At 43.4% G+C, this 21405-nt stretch overlaps 1 protein-coding gene across 4 annotated transcripts; it reads right to left on the reverse strand.

The window, feature by feature from the left end:
- Nucleotides 1-1715: 1715 nt before the first annotated feature.
- Nucleotides 1716-20171, reverse strand: LOC131661054 (uncharacterized). Of its 4 annotated transcripts, none has more exons than XR_009301094.1 (3): nt 19988-20171; nt 12765-19744; nt 1716-2578 (listed from the first exon to the last, which is right to left on the reverse strand). XR_009301094.1 is itself a non-coding variant. In XM_058930457.1 (3 exons), exons 2-3 carry the CDS (start codon nt 12340-12342, stop codon nt 10300-10302), a joined length of 1974 nt encoding a protein of 657 aa, XP_058786440.1. In that variant the 5' UTR covers nt 12343-19744; nt 19988-20171; the 3' UTR covers nt 2585-10299. The 4 variants fall into 4 exon arrangements, 2 of the variants coding, with proteins under 2 accessions (XP_058786440.1, XP_058786441.1); XM_058930457.1 differs by lacking the exon at nt 1716-2578 and adding an exon at nt 2585-11108 and having other exon boundaries at nt 11178-19744; XM_058930458.1 differs by lacking the exon at nt 1716-2578 and adding an exon at nt 2585-11108 and having other exon boundaries at nt 11178-19758.
- Nucleotides 20172-21405: the final 1234 nt, after the last annotated feature.

The raw sequence follows: 21405 nt of genomic DNA on the forward strand, positions 1-21405 counted from the left end.
ACCCTTAAAAAAAAAGTAGGTCACCCACAATCAATCATAACCATTAAATTTGTTTACTATTAAATCAATGATTATTTTAGTAATTCACCATGATGGAGATGTAATTTAGCTTCACCATGCTATCCTCCACCATAGATTGAAGCAAGTGCCCAGAGCTTGAAATATGAAGATTGATTCATTTTTCAAGAAACAAAGGTTTTAGAAATGTAAGATGAAATATGGATTTTATGTAAAACATTCTGGAGGCAATATGTTTCGGGTGTGTCGCTATGTTGATGACATATTGCTGACAGGTAGCTGCTCAGAAGAAGTAGTCAAGTTCAAGAAGATTATGATGAATGCGTTTGAAATGACTGACCTAGGAAAGTTGTATACTTTTTACGGATGGAGGTACTATACTCTGAGATGAGTATAATTTTGCATCAGTTAAAGTATGAACTTGAGCTTTTGAAGAGATTTAAGCTGTGAAATTGTAAGGCTTCTATCACTCCATCAGAAACCAATCATAAATTGAATTTTGACTCTGATGGTGGGGATGTGGATGCTACAACCTTTAAGAAATTGGTTGGTTCTCTAAGGTATTTGTGTAATACCAGACCTGATATTTGTTATGCAGTTAGAATGGTTAGTAGGTTCATGAGTAAACCTAAGTGGTCCTATTACCAAGCTGCTGTGAGGATTATGGGGTATATCAAGGGAACTTTGTAGTTTGGAGTACTATTCCCTTCTGGAAGAAAGACATATTGAGAGTTGTTGAGTTATTCTGATTCTGATTGGTGTGGACATAGAGTTGATAGAAGAAGTACTTCTGGATACTTGTTTAAGTTTCTGGGAGGTCCTATTTCTTGGTGTTCCAAGAAGCAGCCTATTTTTGCACTATCAACGTGTGAAGCAGAGTATATTGCAGGTGTTGTAGCTGCATGTCAAGCTATTTGGCTTCTGAACCTAATGTAGGATCTGAAGATCAAGGTAGATAAGCCGCTCATGATTGATAACAAGTCTGCAATCAATCTTTCCAAGAACCTAGTGCTGCATGGGAGCAGCAAGCACATTGAGACAAAGTATCATTTCTTGACAAATCAAGTCCATAATGGAATAATAAAAGTTGTGCACTGTAGCACCCAGAAGCAGCTGGCATGTATTCTGACAAATGCGGTCAAGACGGATCAATTTCTCCACTTAAGGGATGAAATTTGTGTTATTAGTTTTGGTTAGGAAATCCTAAATTAAGGGATGGTGTTAAAGGGTAATTTAGTATTTTAGTATGTTGCCTATGTGACCGTAGTTTTCTGTATATAAATAGACTAGTAGAAGTTGCATTTTAACCTAATCATTTTCTTACAGCTTTTGTAGCCGTCATTGCAGAGCATTAATATGATATTCCTTTTGCTTTAATCACCTTGTGCACTAACAATGTTTAGTCTCAAGTGGTTGTCAAAGGATCACATTCTTACAAAGTAGACTTTATGATCAAGGAGTTTACGATCATTTAGTAAACAATACCTTAGTCATATTCATGACATCATATGCATCAAATAATTAGCAAGAATGATGCAAAATCCACATATCCCGAATACATGATGTATGCACTCATCTCACTTGGTTTAGACTTATGATTCTTGAGTTAAATTGACATGTTTTCATCAACTAGTAAAGTCAAACTTTAAACAAGGAACTAATTCATGGTCATCCATCATTCTTGATTTTGACTTTAGACTATGCTTTGTGATCCATCTAGATCTTGGTCCTTTATAGAATATAGATTTGACCATTCCATTGGAAAACAGAACCAATGTTCACCCTGTAGGAGTAGTGGAATATGCACTCGTTCAAAATAATGACTTGATTATTTCGGTGGATTTCTAAATTCTAGGCTTGTAAGGAGAAACTAATTCAAGCATGACACCCGTCATTTTAGGGAGATCATTTTTGAAAATTGTAAAAATATAAATTGATACGATGATGGAACAATGTCCATGAAATTTAGTGATATTACTACAAAATTAACATTTTTAATGCTATAAAACATCTCATCGAAGAGCATTTTGTTTATCTAGTTGAGCTGCTTTCTGAATTAGTTGACCCTCACTTTTATCAATAAAAAAAAGCTTTCTAAAATTTTATTGTTGAATTATGAAATAAATGAATCTTATATTAATAATAATTATTTAACAATGATGTTTTTCTTAAATTGACAAACCTAATATTTGGTATAATAATATAAATTAAAATATATAAATATTTAGTGCGAGAATATAAGGTAGAATGGATACTAAAGTGTCTATACCTACATTCATACCCATTTATTTTAGTTATTAATTATTCAACATGTATTATTTTGCATATTTTTACCTATTCATAGTAGATATTTTTGGCACTACCCACTGTGGGTTCATCACCCTATTCATATTGGATATTTTTGGCACTACCCACTATGGGTTCATCACCGTGTAAAATGCACAATGACATATGTCAAGAATATCTAAGCAGTAACCATATCCATAACCTTCTGCTCTACAAGACACATTGCATTCATCTTTAATGCATTTATCTCCTTCTGCATCAATCACCACCATCTCTGCATTTATCTTTAAGATTAATCAACATTATAATTAACATAAATATTTTAATTGTTTGCTTTCATTTACTCTCTTTTTTAAATTATAAATCATTTTTGAAAAATAATTTATGTTAAATTATAAGTTGTTTTACGTTTTCAATAAATCATAAATTTCCACTTTTTTAAATTTGTATTTCCCATATGATTAATGTAAAAAAGTTTGTTAAATCTTTAATAACTTTTTTGTTTATAAAAGAAATGATTACTTTACATAATACGTGTTAAATTGTTAAAACGATTTATAATAAATAATGTTCTGGGCTGGGCCGAGATTCGGCCCACCTAGTTTCAGCCCATTAGGCTTAAAGGCCCAAACCAACCTAAGCTACTGGCAGACGATGCTTCATGTTCGTCTCGGCTTTGCCCGGCACCGCTCTCCGTCTTCTAGCTGGTGCTCGGCACAGTGCTCTCCACGAGCAGGTGGATGCTCGGCACACAGCTTTCTACGAGCACTTGTCTGCCGAGGACCCTGCTCCGCGCAGTGGTCCTTCACACCCAATCCTCCGAATACTACGGAGTCCACGTGGCCCTTATAAGACCGCGTCTCCCTGGGATTCCGGAGCGGTTAACCAGGACAGAGGGCATCACGCACCTCCGATATTTCCGCCTAGGAAACCTGGCAGTCTCCTAGTTGGGCCTGGAAATCCAGTCCACTAGCGTGATCATGGCCCAGCGCTGGGGGCTATAAATACCCTCTCTCAGTAGAGGGTCAGGTATTCAATTCTTACTCACTCTTAGCTAGTACTTGCGCTCCTTTGCTCGTCAACTTACTTTGGCATTGGAGTACCTTGCAGGTACACCCCCCTTTTTTCTCCTTCCTAGAAGATCCAGTCCGAGCAGCCTACGACGATTCTTCTGATCAGGTACGATTAGTGGCGCCGTCTGTGGGAAACTTGCTTCCCCATCTTTAAAGAACGAAGATCAAAGCTAATCATCTCCAATCGTCATGGCTGACAACAACAACAACATCCCAAACGCTGACCCTTTCCTCCTTCACGAGCTGATCGAGGAATCCTCCCGCGAGCTAGCTAATCATCGTCGGGGGGATCGTCGGCGACAAAGGTCCGGGCATGAAACCCAGGACACTCAGCTGTTGCAGGTCCTACAACAGGTCCAGAATGTTGACCATGTTCCTCCAGAAGGGCACGTTCAAAACGGCGAGCAGATCCGAACGACCAACGTGCCGGAACATGCCCAGAATGTGAATGAGACCGACCTCCGAGACGGGCAACATGCTTCCTCATTCACCCACACCTCCGAAAGGCGGAGAGTCCGTCATGGAGAAGAAGAGGAACCGCTCAACATTCCCGAGGATGCTGACCCCATCACCGTCCGCTTGCTCAAAGAAATACAATTGACGAACAGCCTCCTCAGAATTCAGGACGACCGAATTCACGAACTGGAAAGACAGCGACGACGTCGCCCCTCTCCGCGGAGGCACTACAGGTCACGCTCCTATTCCTCCTCGCGCTCACCGCCGAGAAGATACCGTCGGCGTTCCCCGTCTTCTTCAAGGTCTCCCCCGAGAAGACATCGCCGCCGGAGGACTCGTTCCCGTTCTCCACCCAGAAAGAACAGGAAGAACCAGAAGCCTGAAACCACTGAACAAAGAAGCCCATCCCCCGAACAAGGCCGTCGGGGCCCCTCCAAAGCTGCGTTGGGTGACAACCAAGAGGATTCCCGACGAAACAGGCACTACCATTCACCAGGACCGAGCGACGAGGAGGACTTCCGCAGCCCCTTGTCCGCCAGTATCCGGAGAGCCCACCTCCCTCGGGGGATGGAAAAACCGCCAGTATTGGACCAATACGACGGAACCACTGACCCCGACGACCATATTCGGAGCATCGAAGCGGTCATGGACTATCACGTCGTCAGAGGCTCGATCAAGTGCCGCATTTTCCCAACCACCCTCAGGAAGGGAGCGATGAATTGGTACAGGAACCTCCCTTCGAACTCCATCCATTCCTGGACCGAGCTCAAAGAACTCTTCTTGAGCCACTTCACAGCCTCCCGACGACAACCGAAATCGGAAGCCAATCTCGAGGCCGTGGTACAAGGACCCAACGAACCTCTTCGAGATTACCTTGAAAGATTCAACAAGGAGGCCGTCCAAGTGCAGACAGAAGACTACATGAAGAGGTACATCTTGGAGCGAGGACTTCTCCCCGGCAGTGACTTCAAGAAGGCCATTAAGATTGAGAAGGTGCACTCGATGAATGCCCTCCTCCGCAAAGCAAAGGCATTCATCGATTTTGAGGAAGGCGAGGCAGCCGCGATCAAAGCCTCGAGGGGCAGTAATGCCGCTCGCAGCTCAAACCTCGAGGACCCGGGGTCACGCCGAGGACAAGACAAAAGAAGGGACGACAGGTCCCGAGATGTCAAAGAACGGCGAGGACCAGCAGGGCGTTTCAACGACTACACTCCTTTGAACACCTCCCGGGAAAAAATCCTGACCGACTGCCAGAACGCCGAGTTCAAGAAATCCAACATCAGGCCCCCGAAGTCAAATCCTACAAGGCCGGGGACGGACAAGTCCAAGTACTGCAAGTACCACAAAAGTCACGGGCATATGACCGACGAATGCATAAATCTCAAAGATGCCATAGAGACCCTGATCAAAGAGGGCCACCTGGCAAGATACACCAAGAAGGGAGAACCCCCCAGAAGAGACATCCCTCGAAACTCTGACGAGGGGAACTCACCAGACAGCAGACCGCTTCAAGTCGCACTGTCCGTAACCCGACCGGAAGACTTCATCCCTTCGGTCGGCGTGACGACCGCCCTCAGCACCTGGGAACATTTCCCCACCGCAATGGTCATCTCCAACGGCGGGGACCCCGGCTCTCTCACCGTCAGTTCAGTCAAGAGAAAGTTCGACGAGCTACTCAGCGCCAATGCCGACCTCGGCCCTACTCTGCGGAAATTCCGAGGAAAGTCAGAGCCAATCACTTTCTACCTTGAAGAACTGCCCGGAGGAGCTCCAAACGCCACCATTCCCCTCCTCGTCCGGGCCAGAATGGCAAACTTCGATGTTCGACGGGTCCTGGTAGATGAAGGTAGCTCAGTCGACATCATGTACTCCCACCTCTTCCAAACACTTCAGCTGGACGACTCGCACCTCACTCCCTATGTGGGTTCCGACCTCCAAGGTTTTAACGGAGCCACCACCAAACCATGGGGCTACGTCGAGCTGATTGTCACCTTCGGGGAAGGGGAAGCGTCCAGGCAAGTCAAAACCAGGTTTTTGGTAATCGACTGCAAAACATTGTACAACTGCATCATCGGGCGCCCAACACTGGCCGAGCTAACCGCCGTGCCCTCCACGGTCCATCTGAAGATGAAGTTCTACACGAGGACAGGGAAAGTGGCCACCATTAACGCCGACATTGAAGCTGCGAGAAGGATCTTCGATGCATCCGTCAAAGGATTAGAGCTGATCGCTCCTCCGACCAGCTCCAACAAAAAACCAAGAGCCGAAGACAAGCATCCTCGGGAAGATCAGGTTCCAACGGCCAACGTCAGCTCAGTCGACCTCGATGCAAGGTTCACACAAGAAGAACTGAAGACCGGGGAAGAAACACAATCAAAGGCCCCTCATCCCGTCCGGCCTGTCCCCGACGGAGATTTCGAGCTGATCCCCCTGGGGGACAACCCCGACAGAGCAGTGAAGATCGGCAAAGGCATCCCTGACCTACCAAGGAAACAACTTGTAGCCTGCCTTCGAGCCAATGCCGACCTGTTCGCCTGGAGCGCCGCAGAGATGCCCGGACTCGACCTTGAGGTCGCCTGCCACCACCTCTCCATCAATCCAACCGCCAAGGCCGTAGTACAACGTAGGCGTCGGCAGTCTCCCGAGAAAGCGGAGGCTGCCGAGAAAGCTGTAAAAGACCTCCTAGAGGCAAATTTTATTTCCGAGGCCAAGTATTCAACTTGGCTCTCAAATGTTGTACTTGTTAAAAAATCTAATGGAAAATGGAGAATGTGTGTTGATTATACTGATGTTAACCGGGCATGTCCAAAAGACGCCTACCCTTTACCTAATATTGATAGACTGGTCGACAACTCGGCCGGCTATAAACTGTTGTCCTTCTTGGACGCTTATTCTGGTTACAACCAGATTCCCATGGCGAAATGCGACAAGCAATGCACGGCTTTTATGACCGAATCGGGCAATTATTACTACAACGTAATGCCCTTCGGACTCAAAAATGTCGGGGCAACTTACCAGCGGATGATGAACAGGGTCTTCCGAGGAGAAATCGGCGACACGCTCGAGGTGTATATGGACGACATGATCGTCAAATCTCGAGAAGACTCCGACCACACGCTACATCTCAAGCGGGTCTTCGAGCAGGCCAGGTCCTGCAGGATGCGCTTCATTCCAGAGAAGTGCACCTTCGGAGTACGGGCGGGCAAATTCCTCGGCTTCTACTTAACAGAACGGGGAATAGAAGCCAACCCTGATAAATGCCGAGCATTCTCAGACCTCCCTACCCCCACCAATAAAAAATCCATCCAGGTACTAAACGGAATGCTCACGGCATTATCCCGCTTCGTCGCGAAATCCGCCCAGCATGCACTTCCATTCTTTAAGCTTCTTCGGAAGGAAGCAGCTTTCGAGTGGTCCGAGGAATGCGAACAAGCATTATCCCACCTCAAACAAGTGCTCTCCAAACCCCCGGTGCTATCCCGACCAGACAGCAACGAGGTTCTCTATCTCTACTTGGCCGTTTCAGGCGAGGCGGCCAGCGCGGCCCTGATCCGAGAGACGGAAGACGGGCAGAAGCCAGTGTACTTCACTAGCAAAGCCCTACAAGGGCCCGAGGTCCGCTATCAACAGATAGAAAAAATCGCGCTGGCCCTAATAACGGCCGCCAGAAGACTGAGGTACTACTTCCTCGCCCACACTATTATCGTCCGGACAGACCAACCGATCAAACAGCTTCTCAGCCGACCTGACATGGCCGGGAGAATGCTGAGATGGTCCCTCGAACTGTCCGAATTCGACATACAATACGAGGGCAGGAAAGCGTTAAAAGCCCAAGCACTCGCCGATTTCGTCGCCGAGATGACGACGATCTCCAACTCCCCAACACCCACCGAGAATAAGTGGACCATCTATTTCGATGGCGCCTCAAGCCACGCAGGCAGCGGAGCCGGTATCATCTTGGAGAACGACGAGGGGCTCGTCATCGAAGTATCCTTAGTCCTATCCTTCACCACATCGAACAACCAGGCCGAGTACGAAGCCCTCCTAGCGGGCCTACGCCTCGCCGAGGACGTGGGCGCTCGGGAAGTCATGATTTATACCGACTCACAACTGGTCGCGTCCCAAGTTAGCGGCGATTACCAGGCCAAAAACGACACACTAGCCGAGTATCTATCGCTCGTCAAAGAAAAGATGAAAGGATTCACAAAGGCAGACGTCGCACACATCCCTCGGGAACACAACTCGCGGGCCGTCCTCTTATCCAAGCTTGCGAGCACGCGAAAGAAGGGAGGAAATAAGTCGGTGATACAAGAAATCTTATCCGATCCAAGCATAGGCAAAAACACGCAAGCCATACAAGTGTTTGCCATCGGAGACGACCATTGCTAGATGACCCCGGTGTACAAATACCTCACAAACGGCGAGCTTCCCGACGACCCGAAGGAAGCATCAGCCATTAAGAGGAGAGCCTGCTCGTACACAGTCATCGAAAATAAACTCTATCGACGGGGCTTCTCCTTCCCCCTCCTTAAATGCATCGACAGCTCGCAAGCGCTGGAAGTACTGCAAGAGCTTCACGAAGGGATCAACAGCCAGCATCTCGGCGGCCGGTCGCTCGCGAGGAAAGCCCTCAGAGCCGGCTATTATTGGCCGACTATGCAGCAGGACGCCAAAGAGCATGTTCAAAAATGCGACAGATGTCAGCGGCATGCCGACATGCACCTAGCTCCCCCCAACGAGCTTAAATCCCTCTCCTCTCCTTGGCCTTTCTCCACCTGGGGAATGGACCTCCTCGGTCCTTTCCCGGTCGGATCATACCAGAATAAGTACCTGGTGGTCGCCGTAGATTACTTCACGAAATGGATAGAGGCCGAACCCCTCGCCAAGATCACGTCTCAAAACGTGCTACGCTTTTACAAACGAAACATACTCGCTCGGTTCGGAGTACCACAGGCTATAATCACCGACAACGGCACCCAATTCACTGACAGGAAATTCCAAGAATTCGTGGCCAAGCTCGGCACAAAACAGCACTTCACCTCAGTCGAACATCCTCAAACGAACGGGCAGGCGGAGGCAGCCAACCGAGTCATCCTCCGAGGACTGAAAAGGAGGCTCGGCGAAGCTAAAAAAGCCTGGGTCGAAGAACTACATAGTGTACTTTGGGCGTATAGAACGACGCCCCATACAAGCACAGGCGAGACTCCTTTCAGATTAACCTACGGCACCGAAGCCGTAATCCCCGTGGAAATCCGAGAACCTTCTCGGCGAACCGAGTCCCCCCTCGAGGAAGAACTTAACGACGAGGCCATGAGGGAGGAACTCGATATGGTAGAGGAGATCCGAGCAGGATCCTCCCTCCGAGAAGCTAAACTAAAACAGCAAATAGCTCTTCGCCATAACGCCAAAGTTATAAAGCGCGAATTTGAAATCGGCGCCCTAGTGCTCCGCAGAAACATGAAAGACTCGCGCGAAGGCAAACTAGCCCCAAACTGGGAAGGCCCATACCGAGTTTATGACAAAACCGAGAATGGCGCCTACTATCTCGAGAATCTTCTCGGCGAAAAACTTGCTCGACCCTGGAACGCCGAAAAACTCAGACGTTATTACAGTTAAAACATAAACTAAAATGCCCGGCACCTGGCCCAAACTCTGGTAACAGACGGGCACGGATCCACGTCGTCGGTACGGACGTGAATATTCCACGACAGCAACTGTCGATCCCCCTCGTCGGATGGACGGACCGGCCCCTCGGCGGGTTTTACACCTAGATCCTCCGTGGAAGTACCTGCATGGCAGAACCCCAGCTCGCGATGGGATCGTTCACGCCGCGAACGCTTGGCCGCAACCGCGGTCTCGCGCTCGCTAATAGCGCACACCTGCTCTGCGCCCCCGGATCGTTCCCCACACCTCCGGGCAACCAACCAGGGCCGAGCACATTTCCATTGTTATCAATTATATTCCAAGTATTAGAATATACCCCCGGGATGTCCGAGCATAACCAACAACCCTCGGATATTCTAAATATTGAGGCAGCTCCCCGGTATGCCCGACTGCGGCATATTGCTATCAAAACAATCAAGTGTTGGAGCAAGTCCCCGGAAAATTCGAGCACAACCGAACGCCATAAAATACTGTATAAAACATGCAATCGGAACGGACGATCATGGTCAAAACGCTGTAAAATATTCTAAGTATGGATTATATCCTCGGAGCATACGAGCATAGCCTACAATCAAAGACGATATACGGACATACAGCGAAAATAACTTAAAGCATACAATGCTAAAACAAACATAGAAAAATTGATGGACATTACTGCCGACCAAATTGGCTGACGATGTTCTAATATTACAACCAAAAACGGGCACGCAGGCCCCCAATATCCCGGGCTTCAGCCCAACAAATCACCATAAAATTAACGGCACGCAGGCCGAGAAAACAAGGACGCGCAGGCCCTAAAAACTCAATCATCTTCAGGTGTGCCGGGGATCAGCTGGCCATCCACAATCCTGCTCGACACTCCAATGTTGTCCGTCTTCAGGCCCGGATTCAGAAATTTCAACTGCTGAACGGCACATTTGAACCCCTCCTCGGCCATGTCAGCAAGCTCGATCTTCAAGTCGTCAATCTTCTCGACAAATTCGGCCCTCGACCTCAAGGCCGCCACATCCGAGGATTCTTCGGCGGTCGGCTCCCAAGCCTGTTCGAGTTCAGCGACCTTCTTCTTCTCCTCCTCCACCTCCTCGTTTTTCTGCTTCAAAAGATCCTCCATCTTTTTCTTTATCTTCTCCCGAAGAGATTTTTGCCGGGCAGCTTCCTCCTCGGCGGCCTTCTTATCGTCCTCCGCCTTCTGCAGGACCTCAGCAGAAGCAGCACCCCCTTGGGCAAACATTTGAGCCATCCCGACGACCCTCATTACAGCAGCACTGTCGCTGGCCAACTGCTTTAGCCGGGCCGGGGAAGACATCTCCTCAACTCGGCGAGACTCATCCGGGGAGAGGGATAGAGGAAACTTCTCGAAAAACTGACCCTCTTTGAAGCAAGGAGGAAGTACAAATCCGCGCTCAGCTCCCGTGACTGGTGGATCTTCCCGGGACATCTCCGACCGACGCTGCCTCTTCGGCGTCCCCCCTTCCGGGATCACCAGAGGAGAACCAGCAGAACCGGAATGTTCACCTGAACCCACCCCCCGATTCTTGTTTTTTAACGCCCGGATCCTCCTTCCATCCTGGGCCGCCTTCAGGACCTTGTCCTCCTTCACGGGCATAGCATCTGAAATACAAAACAAACAGTTAGCGAAGAACATTAACTGAAAAATTAAAATAAAGACTAAAAGTCCACCTAATAACGCCTTCGTTTCCGCCGTCGTCCGGCACATCAAAAGAGCCCGGGTGTTGATGGCTCTAGCTTCGGTCATCGGGACCCCATCCTCGTCACAAATAGGTTCCCCGGTCCTCGATACCCACGAACTAAGGGTGAAGCTGTCCACCCATTGGCAAAGACGAAGGTACGATGCTGCATCTTGCTCGTCCAAGTCCCCGTCTTCCCGAGCATAATGTTTGGGGGGAAAACTGAAGTGGGCCTTCCACCAGACAAAGGGGAACACACTGCAGAGTCTGGTATGAACATTCCCTTCCTCGTCCCTCTCCGGGGCCCCGTCCTCGCCACGCACTGTCACCATTTTCGACAGCGAGGTATATGCTGCCCGGCTGCGCAGACGGACGACATAATACCGGTCTTTGAAGTCCTTAACCGAGTCAACAAACATTTTGAAGAGCTTACGGTCGGCATTCTTGAAGGAAACCCAGCCATACCGCCCGTCGGCCACCTTCCGTTGGACTCTGAAACAACGGCAGAACAGGTCGGTCGTGGCCCCGATGCCCAGATACTCACAGACAATTTCGAAGGCTCGCATAAAAGCAAAAGCGTTCGGGTGTAGTTGAGACGGCGCCAGCGCAAGACGAGCCAGAAGCGAAACCTGGAAGCTGGTAAACGGCAGACGAAATCCGAGCTCCCGAAAAACATACTCGTACATGGCGAAACTATCTCCATGAAAGTGAGAGCAAATGCGCTCGTCGGCGGACGGGCATACCACCTGAAAGTTCAGTTCATCGCTCGGCCCTCGTTCTTCAACTTCACGGAACGCACCGGACAGCGACTCGGTGTATCGCGATACCTCCAGCTGGGGCTCCTCGGCCACCCAATCTAGGTCCACTTCAAAGTCATACTCAAACAAGGGGGTCACGGGGACACCCTCGTCGGACCCGACTTCCTCATCAGACCCAGCTTCCTCGTCGGACCCCGGGGACACCCCCTCATCGTCACCCTCTTCTATCACTGAAAGAGGTGCGCTCTCGGCCTCTACCTCTTCGACCTCGGAGCTGCTCGCACTCGTCTTTTGAGACTCATCCCACGAGCTCGAACTAGACCCTGAGCTTGACTCCGAGCTAGACCCCGAACCTGATTCACCTGCACGCAGAAGGAAAAAAAGAATTCGACCGGTCATCAAATCCACCCTTCCACCGCGAAGCAAGTGAAAGGGTGGAACAGCAAGCAGTCAAGCCACCGACCAAACCCCTTCAATGAATCAACCAAGACAGCGGCCAAGACGCTCGGGTCCACCTCGGCAAAACTCAAACTGGCCTCAATCAGGCCGGCAACGTTGAGGAATAAACCGATTAGAAACTTAAACATGCCGTCCGTTCCATGAATACGACGAGTTGAGACATGAAAAAGCCGGGCGGAAAACAAATATCATCCAACGTTTACATTGGTTCCCCCCGGGCATCGCATGAATAACCCGAGGAAGATACCCTACTCCGCAGCAATATGCCGACTTAGATGGCAAAAAAACGGCATAAACTCATAACTAAATTTATCATAAAAATGCAGGAAATCATTCAAAGTCCAGTAAGAACACAGTCGTACCTGATCCAGACATGATGTTGGGGAAACTCGATTGCTGGAAGAAATTCTTGAATGAGAGATTTAAAGATCAACCACAGACGCCGAGCACTTGAACAGAGGCGAAAAAATGCCCTAATGAGAAGCCTCGTTCCTTTTATAGGAGATTTTGCCCGGAATACGAAACGTCACGTCGGCTGACACAGATTCCCTAGGCGCCGCCTCCTACCTGTCATACCCTAATTTTTGACCCCCCTGAGATGACATATCTTCAGGATTTTTCATCAAGTCAAGACAAGTACCCAGAGCAGTCATTTCTCCATCTGGTACCTAATCAAGGATGCTCAAAGACAAGAAAGCTCAGGCAAAGGATCAATCAATACAAAGATTAGTCTCTAATACAATCATGGGGCTCAAAAAAACTTCACTTTTCTCATCTATGACTGATTAGACATCCAGTCATATGAGTACAGGTTTACTCAGGTCACCAGACTAGGGTTTTGAGCCTATCAAGGACTAAAATCAGGGATCACTTTTGGGAAACCCTAAAAAGCCCCAGGGAACCATTCAAAAACATCAATCATCTTCAAATAACTCATATGACAAGATCTACTGGACATCACACTTCAATTCAAAGTCTACAGTCATTATTTTCACATGGTCGACAAATTAGGGTTTTGACCTAATTCACCAAGATAGTTGACTTCTGATCAGGGCATGAATCCAAAACTCAAGACATGATTCAAGAGTCTCTACTACCTCAATATAATCCATTTATATCATCCATTTGGGGAGAAGATCTTGTTTCTACACAAAAGCCCAAAAATTCACTTTATCAGGAAAAAGTCAACTATGAAGGATCATCATTGACTTTTAAGGTTTTTGGTCAAAAAATGACTTTCAAAGATCAATATCATCAATATATGGATGTCAAAGTCATTTGACCAAAGAAATTCAAAGAAATTCATCAAAGAGCGAAAAGTCGGGAATTAGGGTTTTTGAGGGCATGGTGAGATCTCAAAATTTCACCTACACAACTCAAAAAACTTCCAACATGAAAGTTGTAGATCTTGCCAAATAAAACAACATCTTACAAGGGAACTTTTTTCAAAAGATCAACCATTTATGAAGTTTTGGAAATTTTGAAGTTTAGGTCATAAACACTTAGAAATTTTTCTAAGTGTTTTAACCTAGTTTTCTTCCAACTTTAGGCTCATTTTTCACAAATTTCCCAAAGGATTCTGAAGAAACTCCAAACTAATGATTTGAAGTAGATGTTTAGGGCTTTCCAAATTGTGTTCAACCTTCTTCAAATTCAATTTGAGCTAGGAGTTATGCTTGTTCAAAGTTGGCCTCATGAAGTAAAATTATAGGTCATGTACAATTTGGAACTTTGCAATTTTGTGCATTTTGCTTCACTAAGTGATGCTACACGACCTCTAATGCATCTGAAACCATACCATACATCAATTTCCATCATTGCATAAGGGTTAGAGAAGATTCCAAAAAACAAAGGCATGTGATTATGTAATGATTGCATTTTTGAATTTATGGCAAATTGATGATTCATCAAAGGAATCTTCTCCCAACCAATTGGAGCTCATTTCTGCAGCCATTTGGTCCCCTAAGATCAAGCAAAACCGATGGCTAGGGAGTGGTATCAAAGAGCTCATCATTGCACTTGGAATATTCTTTGAATTCCTTCATGGCTAAGAAAGCAAATCAACTTCACTAAGGAAGCTCACTCCTCTGCAGCTATACTGATCCATTTGCCTATAAATACAGATGCATTCCTCATTCAAAAACACACCAAAGCAACCATATTACTTGCTTTCTCTTTCTCTTCTCTTGTTCATTGTTTTTCAAAGTTCTTTGGCAAGAAGAATCGATTTCTTCAAACCAGAGCTTATCTTTGGGAAGTGAGCATTCTAACATCTCAAGGGAGGTCATTTGAGGTGATCCAAGCACCTGGATCACTTCTGTAGGTGGAGGAACACCATTGTTGCTCTCACTTTGGAGCATCTGCAGTTGGAGGTCCATGGAGTGATTCAGAAGGTTTCAAGGCAAGCCAATCATCCAGACACACTCCTCAGGTCATAGTGAAGCTAACCAGATGGCTGCAGCTCATCTGTAACTCGAGAATCAACACCCTCCATGTTCACTTGAAGCTGAAATCGAGGGAGGTCCATAGAACAATTCAGGAGGTTTGAGGTTATTACAAGCATTCAGTTAGCATCACTGAGCCACAAGGAAGCTTTTGGGATCATTCATACAAGCCCAGTTGCTCTCTATCATCCTCACGATCTCCATTTTCAGAGGTAAGTTTCTGAACTCCCTCTCTTTAATTTAAGTACTCTTTGTGAAATAGCTCGATTCTATCTTGTTCAGCATCATCAGAGGATTGAAAACCCTCTATCATCATCCATTTATCTTTCAGTATAGTCATTTAATTTAATTTTGAAATTTTAGGGTTCTTCACGATTTCTGGTAAATTAGTTAGATGTAGTTAATGATAGTCATTGTTAGTTACATACTTAGAATCGTGAGTGAATTTAGAGCAAGTTTCGTGTTTACATCGTTGCAAATGGTTGAGAAACGAGTAAGTTCAGAAATTCAAAAATGGAGAGCTTGAGGTTGAAGATGAAGATGGTGGTGGCGCGCAAATTTGAATTCTCAGGGGAGAGTTTATTTTATTTTGAATGGTGTGCGTTTTATTAACGACTGAATAACTTGCCCTAGTGGCCACACATGCGCTCTTAGTCTCCTCGTGCCCAAAGTCTGGGGTTCGAATCCCCCTCGCCCCAGACTTTTTGATTATTTTATTTTTCAAAGATTTACAACTTGTTTTGAAACATAACCAAATGAAGGCAAGTCACTAACACTGAGCGCGCGTTGGCCCAGTGGTGTTGTTTTGGATTGGTGACCTCAAGGGCGTGGGTTCAAACCCTCCAAGGGCCAAAACTTATTTTTTAACACTAATTTCTTTCATTTCTCTTCACAACTTCACATATTTATTTAACCTATCAAAATAAATTATTTTCACTTCATTTTTCATACACCTATTATTTAATATACCTATTTTGTGAATAGTCAAAAAAATCATAAAAATATTATGTATTTCTTGAATTTTAATTAGGTTTAAAATAGTATGTTTTTAAGTGTTTTCTTAAATACTTTAAATATATATATTCACTTTGATTTAACCTAATCATTTTATAAATAATTTTTATGATAAAACCCTATTTGTTTAGGTCTTAATTAAGTAAAAATCTTTATTTTTACTTTAATTAAGTTGACTTTTGTCAAATCCCAAAACTGTTTTCAATCTCTGATAAAATCAAATGATTAAGGTTTTCAAACAACAAAACCTTGTATCATTCCAAGTCATTTTTTTAAATTGTTTTTACACCAGTACTGCAAAGTACTGGGCCTCTAATAGAGTGTAAGTCCCAAAAACCTTCTCTTCTTAGCTTGTTTTCAAAACTGTATTTTCAAAATCTTCTTTCTGTTTTCAAAACATTCTTCTGGTATTTGAAGGGCATTATTCCCGGTGAAACTCTTCAGATACCTATGTGACCTTTGTCCATCTTCACTTCTTCTGTTTTCAAAAACCATTAACTGTTTATCATATATATTCAACTGTTATCAACAAAACAACAAAAATACTGTTGAGGCTCTGTACATACTTCTTCAATGGCCTCCACTCCATCCAGGTTAGGCTTTACAAGTTTTCAATTTACAGTCTTTGTTTAAATTACTGTCAAATATAGAACCGTGCATATATTAGTTTAGAACTACGTTTGAGTATAAACCCTAGGACAGTTAAACTATATATATATTATAGGAATATGACCTAGGATTGAGAATGTCTTCCCGGTGAAGGCTCTTTCCTAATTAGAGATCTGTAGTTCAAACCCCCAAGATGAATTATTCCCGGTGAAACATCTTGGCAAAAACCTTAGAATCCAAAAATATAGGACACATCCACCCAAAGAGGAATTATTCCCGGTGAAACCTCTTACCCATTTGCTTAGAGCCAAAATAAGTTCAAAACTACATAGCTTTCTCTTGTGCTATAACAAGGACCCTCGATTAGCCTCCTCTTGGGCTTTGTACAAGGACCCACAGGCTTCTTAAAAGCATTTCCAGCTTCCTCTTGAGCTTGTATACAAGGACCCATCAGGTTTCTTATAAACATAGGAACAGGTCTTTAGTCACCTTTTAGCCTACCCTGGTGAGTTTCTTCCAATTTAAACCAGACTTTAAACAAGCTAAGTTTGTCTCAATTTTGCATTGAGTACACCTTTTGGAATGAGAGACATGGACAGTCTCTGTCACCCTTATCTTCATCAATCTTCCTTAGTAGAGTCTAGGATCCATGTTTGGTCATCCTCAGCATTGAGTCAGCCTTCATCTTGGGCTTTAAACAAGAAGTCTCCCCTAGATAATCTTTCTGCCAATCCTTTCATCCTTTAATAATTAATGGAGAGCTACCCAAATCATTTCACAAAACCCCTGGAAAGGGTTAGCCTCCAAAGTCAATTAATAAAAATGTCAAAAAAATAAAGATTCATTTCTCTTGGGAGATAATTTCCCCAAAAGAGTCAAAATCCCTGGAAAGGGTCAGCCTCCAAAAAACATGATAAAAGTCAGTCTTTTAACAGACAAATTCACCAGCTGAGTCAAAATCCCTGGAAAGGGTTAGCTTCCAAAGAAAAACAGTCTTTTAATAAATAAAATCTCCTCAGTAGAGTCAAAACCAACAAAAACAGTTAGCCTCAACCTTGGGCTTCATACAAGGCACCCAAACAATAAAACTCCCCTGTCAAGAGTCAGCCTCAACCTTGGGCATTGTACAAGGCAGATAATAGAGTCTCCCCAGTGAGTTCTTCATCATTCAGCAGCCACAACCTTGGGCTTTGTACAAGGCAGATAAACCATACTTTCATGTGTCAAAGATTCCTAACACTTAGGATCTTTCCCCATATAGTCATCCATACTTAATTCATTTAAGAGTCCGCCACAACCTTGGGCTTTGTACAAGGCAGAAAATAATGTTTTTTCCCTAGCTAGAGTCAGCCACAACCTTGGGCTTTGTACAAGGCACATAAAATAGAGTCATTCATTCAAATTACCCCCAACAGTTAGCCACAACCTTGGGCTTTGTACAAGGCACATAAATAGAGTCTCCCTAAGTAGAGTCAGCCTCAATTCTGGGCTTCGTACAGGACACAAAAATACCCTGTAATTAATTCCCAATGGAGTCATCTCCCAGAGTCAATAATAATTAATTAATCAATCAAAAAGCCTCAAGCTTGGGCCTCATACAAGCCAGCTAAAGTCAAATCTTTTATACAGTAGATAGACATAGCTTATCTCTATAGAGAGATATTTTTACTACTCTACCACATTCAAACAAACAAACATTTCAATTTCAATTTCAATCAAAGTCTCCCATTTAGGACTCTGAAAGACATGCTCTAGCACATCCCCAGACTTGTACACTTTCCCTAATTTGGACGAGCAACTTTCTTTCATTTAAGAGGCATCTGACTGGCATACTTGCACACACAAGTAAGGTCCCCCTCTTGAATGAGATGAATCCAATTATTCTGTCACTCCTTTAAATGTTTGTGGTAGAATAGTACAAATACCTCTCTGTAGAGATAATTTCATGTCTCTTTACTGTAAACAGAGATTTAATTCCAAGCTTCAACCTTGAGCTTCAAGCAAGGCACCAAAAACATTTAATTTCCCTAGTTAGTTCCCCGAACTACATTAAGCTCTGACTTCCACTAGGGATATGTAGGCATGAGGTTCACAAGGAATCTCAGCGAGCTAATAAAATACCAAAAATAGTCAGTCTGTCTGTCTGTCTGTCTTTTCAAATCAATTCAATTCCTTCTCCTAACACAAAGGAGAAACTTTCCCAATCATTAGCAGCAAACACAATCACAATGACACAGAGAAGGTTCCTGTAGAGTACTACAGATATGTAGGGTGTTTAAACACTTCCCTATGTATAACCGACCTCCCGGACTCCAGAATTTCTAGTCTAGGTGAAATCCCCACACTTAGCAAACTCCTAGGGTTTAGTTGAGATCTTTTTTTTCCCTTTCCTACTCGTAGGACAATAAGAAAGTTCGTGTGATATCGTAGGAAGAACTGAAATAAAATTCATCCCACCACGGGCGCATTCTCCTTCCAAATTTCGCGTGAAGGGTTTAGCGTGCCGTCCTCCCAAGTGAAACGGGGAGGTAAAAGAAAACGACACCACACTACCCCTAGGCAATCATTACACTGCCACGTCAGCGCGTGCCCTCCACGCGCGACCTTCCGACTTTTTCCGCGAGGCGACGCTGCTCGGGGCAAAACTCGAAGCTCCTTCCTCGGAACTCCGACTCGGGGGGCTCCTGTTCTGGGCTGGGCCGAGATTCGGCCCACCTAGTTTCAGCCCATTAGGCTTAAAGGCCCAAACCAACCTAAGCTACTGGCAGACGATGCTTCATGTTCGTCTCGGCTTTGCCCGGCACCGCTCTCCGTCTTCTAGCTGGTGCTCGGCACAGTGCTCTCCACGAGCAGGTGGATGCTCGGCACACAGCTTTCTACGAGCACTTGTCTGCCGAGGACCCTGCTCCGCGCAGTGGTCCTTCACACCCAATCCTCCGAATACTACGGAGTCCACGTGGCCCTTATAAGACCGCGTCTCCCTGGGATTCCGGAGCGGTTAACCAGGACAGAGGGCATCACGCACCTCCGATATTTCCGCCTAGGAAACCTGGCAGTCTCCTAGTTGGGCCTGGAAATCCAGTCCACTAGCGTGATCATGGCCCAGCGCTGGGGGCTATAAATACCCTCTCTCAGTAGAGGGTCAGGTATTCAATTCTTACTCACTCTTAGCTAGTACTTGCGCTCCTTTGCTCGTCAACTTACTTTGGCATTGGAGTACCTTGCAGGTACACCCCCCCTTTTTTCTCCTTCCTAGAAGATCCAGTCCGAGCAGCCTACAACGATTCTTCTGATCAGGTACGATCAAATAACATAGAGTGTAAAAAGTCTTTTAAAATGAATTTATTGTTTCAAAAAATATTTTTTTACTCTTTTAAAATGTTTGTCTTTTATGATAAAATAATAATAAAATAAGTGTTAATTATGAAACTTCATTAATAATTAAAATTAAAATTGTACTGTAAACTACAGATGACATTAAAATAACACTTAGTTTGAAAAGTTGGAGTAAGACTTACCAAAAGGAAGAAGAATAAGCAAAATGAACAAACCCCCAACCCCAAAGTGTTTTTTGTTCATGATTACCACACACTTAACTGAAATTTGTAGTTATCTATTTATTAAAAGTGTGATGTAAACGCTTAATTCTATTTTTATTTGAAAATTTGTCTTTTAATTACTCATTTTGTAGCTGGAGTTTCTTCGGCTAACATATTAGTTATAAGTAATGTATTTATTAAAAGTATGATTTAAACGCTTAATTATATTTTTATTTGAAAACTTGTCTTTTAACCTCATTTTGTAGCTGTGTTTCTTCGGTTAACATATTAGTCATAAGTAATATTTTAAAAATTGGACCCCTAATTTAAACAAAAATAAAATAAAATTCAAAACAATTTAGAATGATGAATATAATTCAAGACCAAATATCACATTTAATATATATATATATATATATATATATATATATATATATATATATATATATATATATATATATATATATATATATATATATATATATATATATATATATATATATATATATATATATATATATATATATATATATATATATATATATAGACGACTCAAGTGAGAACACTTTGTTATTATGAGAAATGAGAACAATGAATCACCGCCATTAAATTTTGATTTTGTTGATTTTAATGGATTAGATTGGTTTCTCTTTCTATGTTGATTTAAAATATATATATATATATATATATATATATATATATATATATATATATATATATATATATATATATATATATATATATATATATATATATATATATATATATATATATATATATATATATATATATATATATATATGGCATATCATTAGAGAATGTCATTTTTATATGAGAATATGAGAATGAATCTGAACCATTGAATTTTAAAATAAATGGTGGAGATTATGGGTGAATCTTTTTTCCTACATCATTTATTTCAAAATGTAGGTGAGAGAAAAAAAAGATTCATCCATAATCTCCACCATTTATTTTAAAATTCAATGGTTTAGATTCATTCTCATATTCTCATATAAAAATGGCATTCTCATATGATATATATATATATATATATATATATATATATATATATATATATATATATATATATATATATATATATATATATATATATATATATAAATTAAACAAAATTAAAACATATTTAAAATAAAATTTTAATGCAACTCTGGTCCTTAAATTTAAATTTTGATTCTTCTATTTTAAAAACTTATTTATGGATCTCTCCATTTCAATTTTTATGGAGTTGAATCCCAACTTTAATTGAGTATATTTTTTAACATCTGGCAACTAAATTGATGAGATGACAGAAGTTAGGTAACATAATTTAAATTTAAAATAATTTATAACTTACCTTTATTCTAATTATAAAATAAATTAATATATCTTAAAAAAAT

This window comes from Vicia villosa, linkage group LG3, assembly GCF_029867415.1.
Source record: "Vicia villosa cultivar HV-30 ecotype Madison, WI linkage group LG3, Vvil1.0, whole genome shotgun sequence".
NCBI classification, from domain to species: Eukaryota; Viridiplantae; Streptophyta; class Magnoliopsida; order Fabales; family Fabaceae; genus Vicia; species Vicia villosa.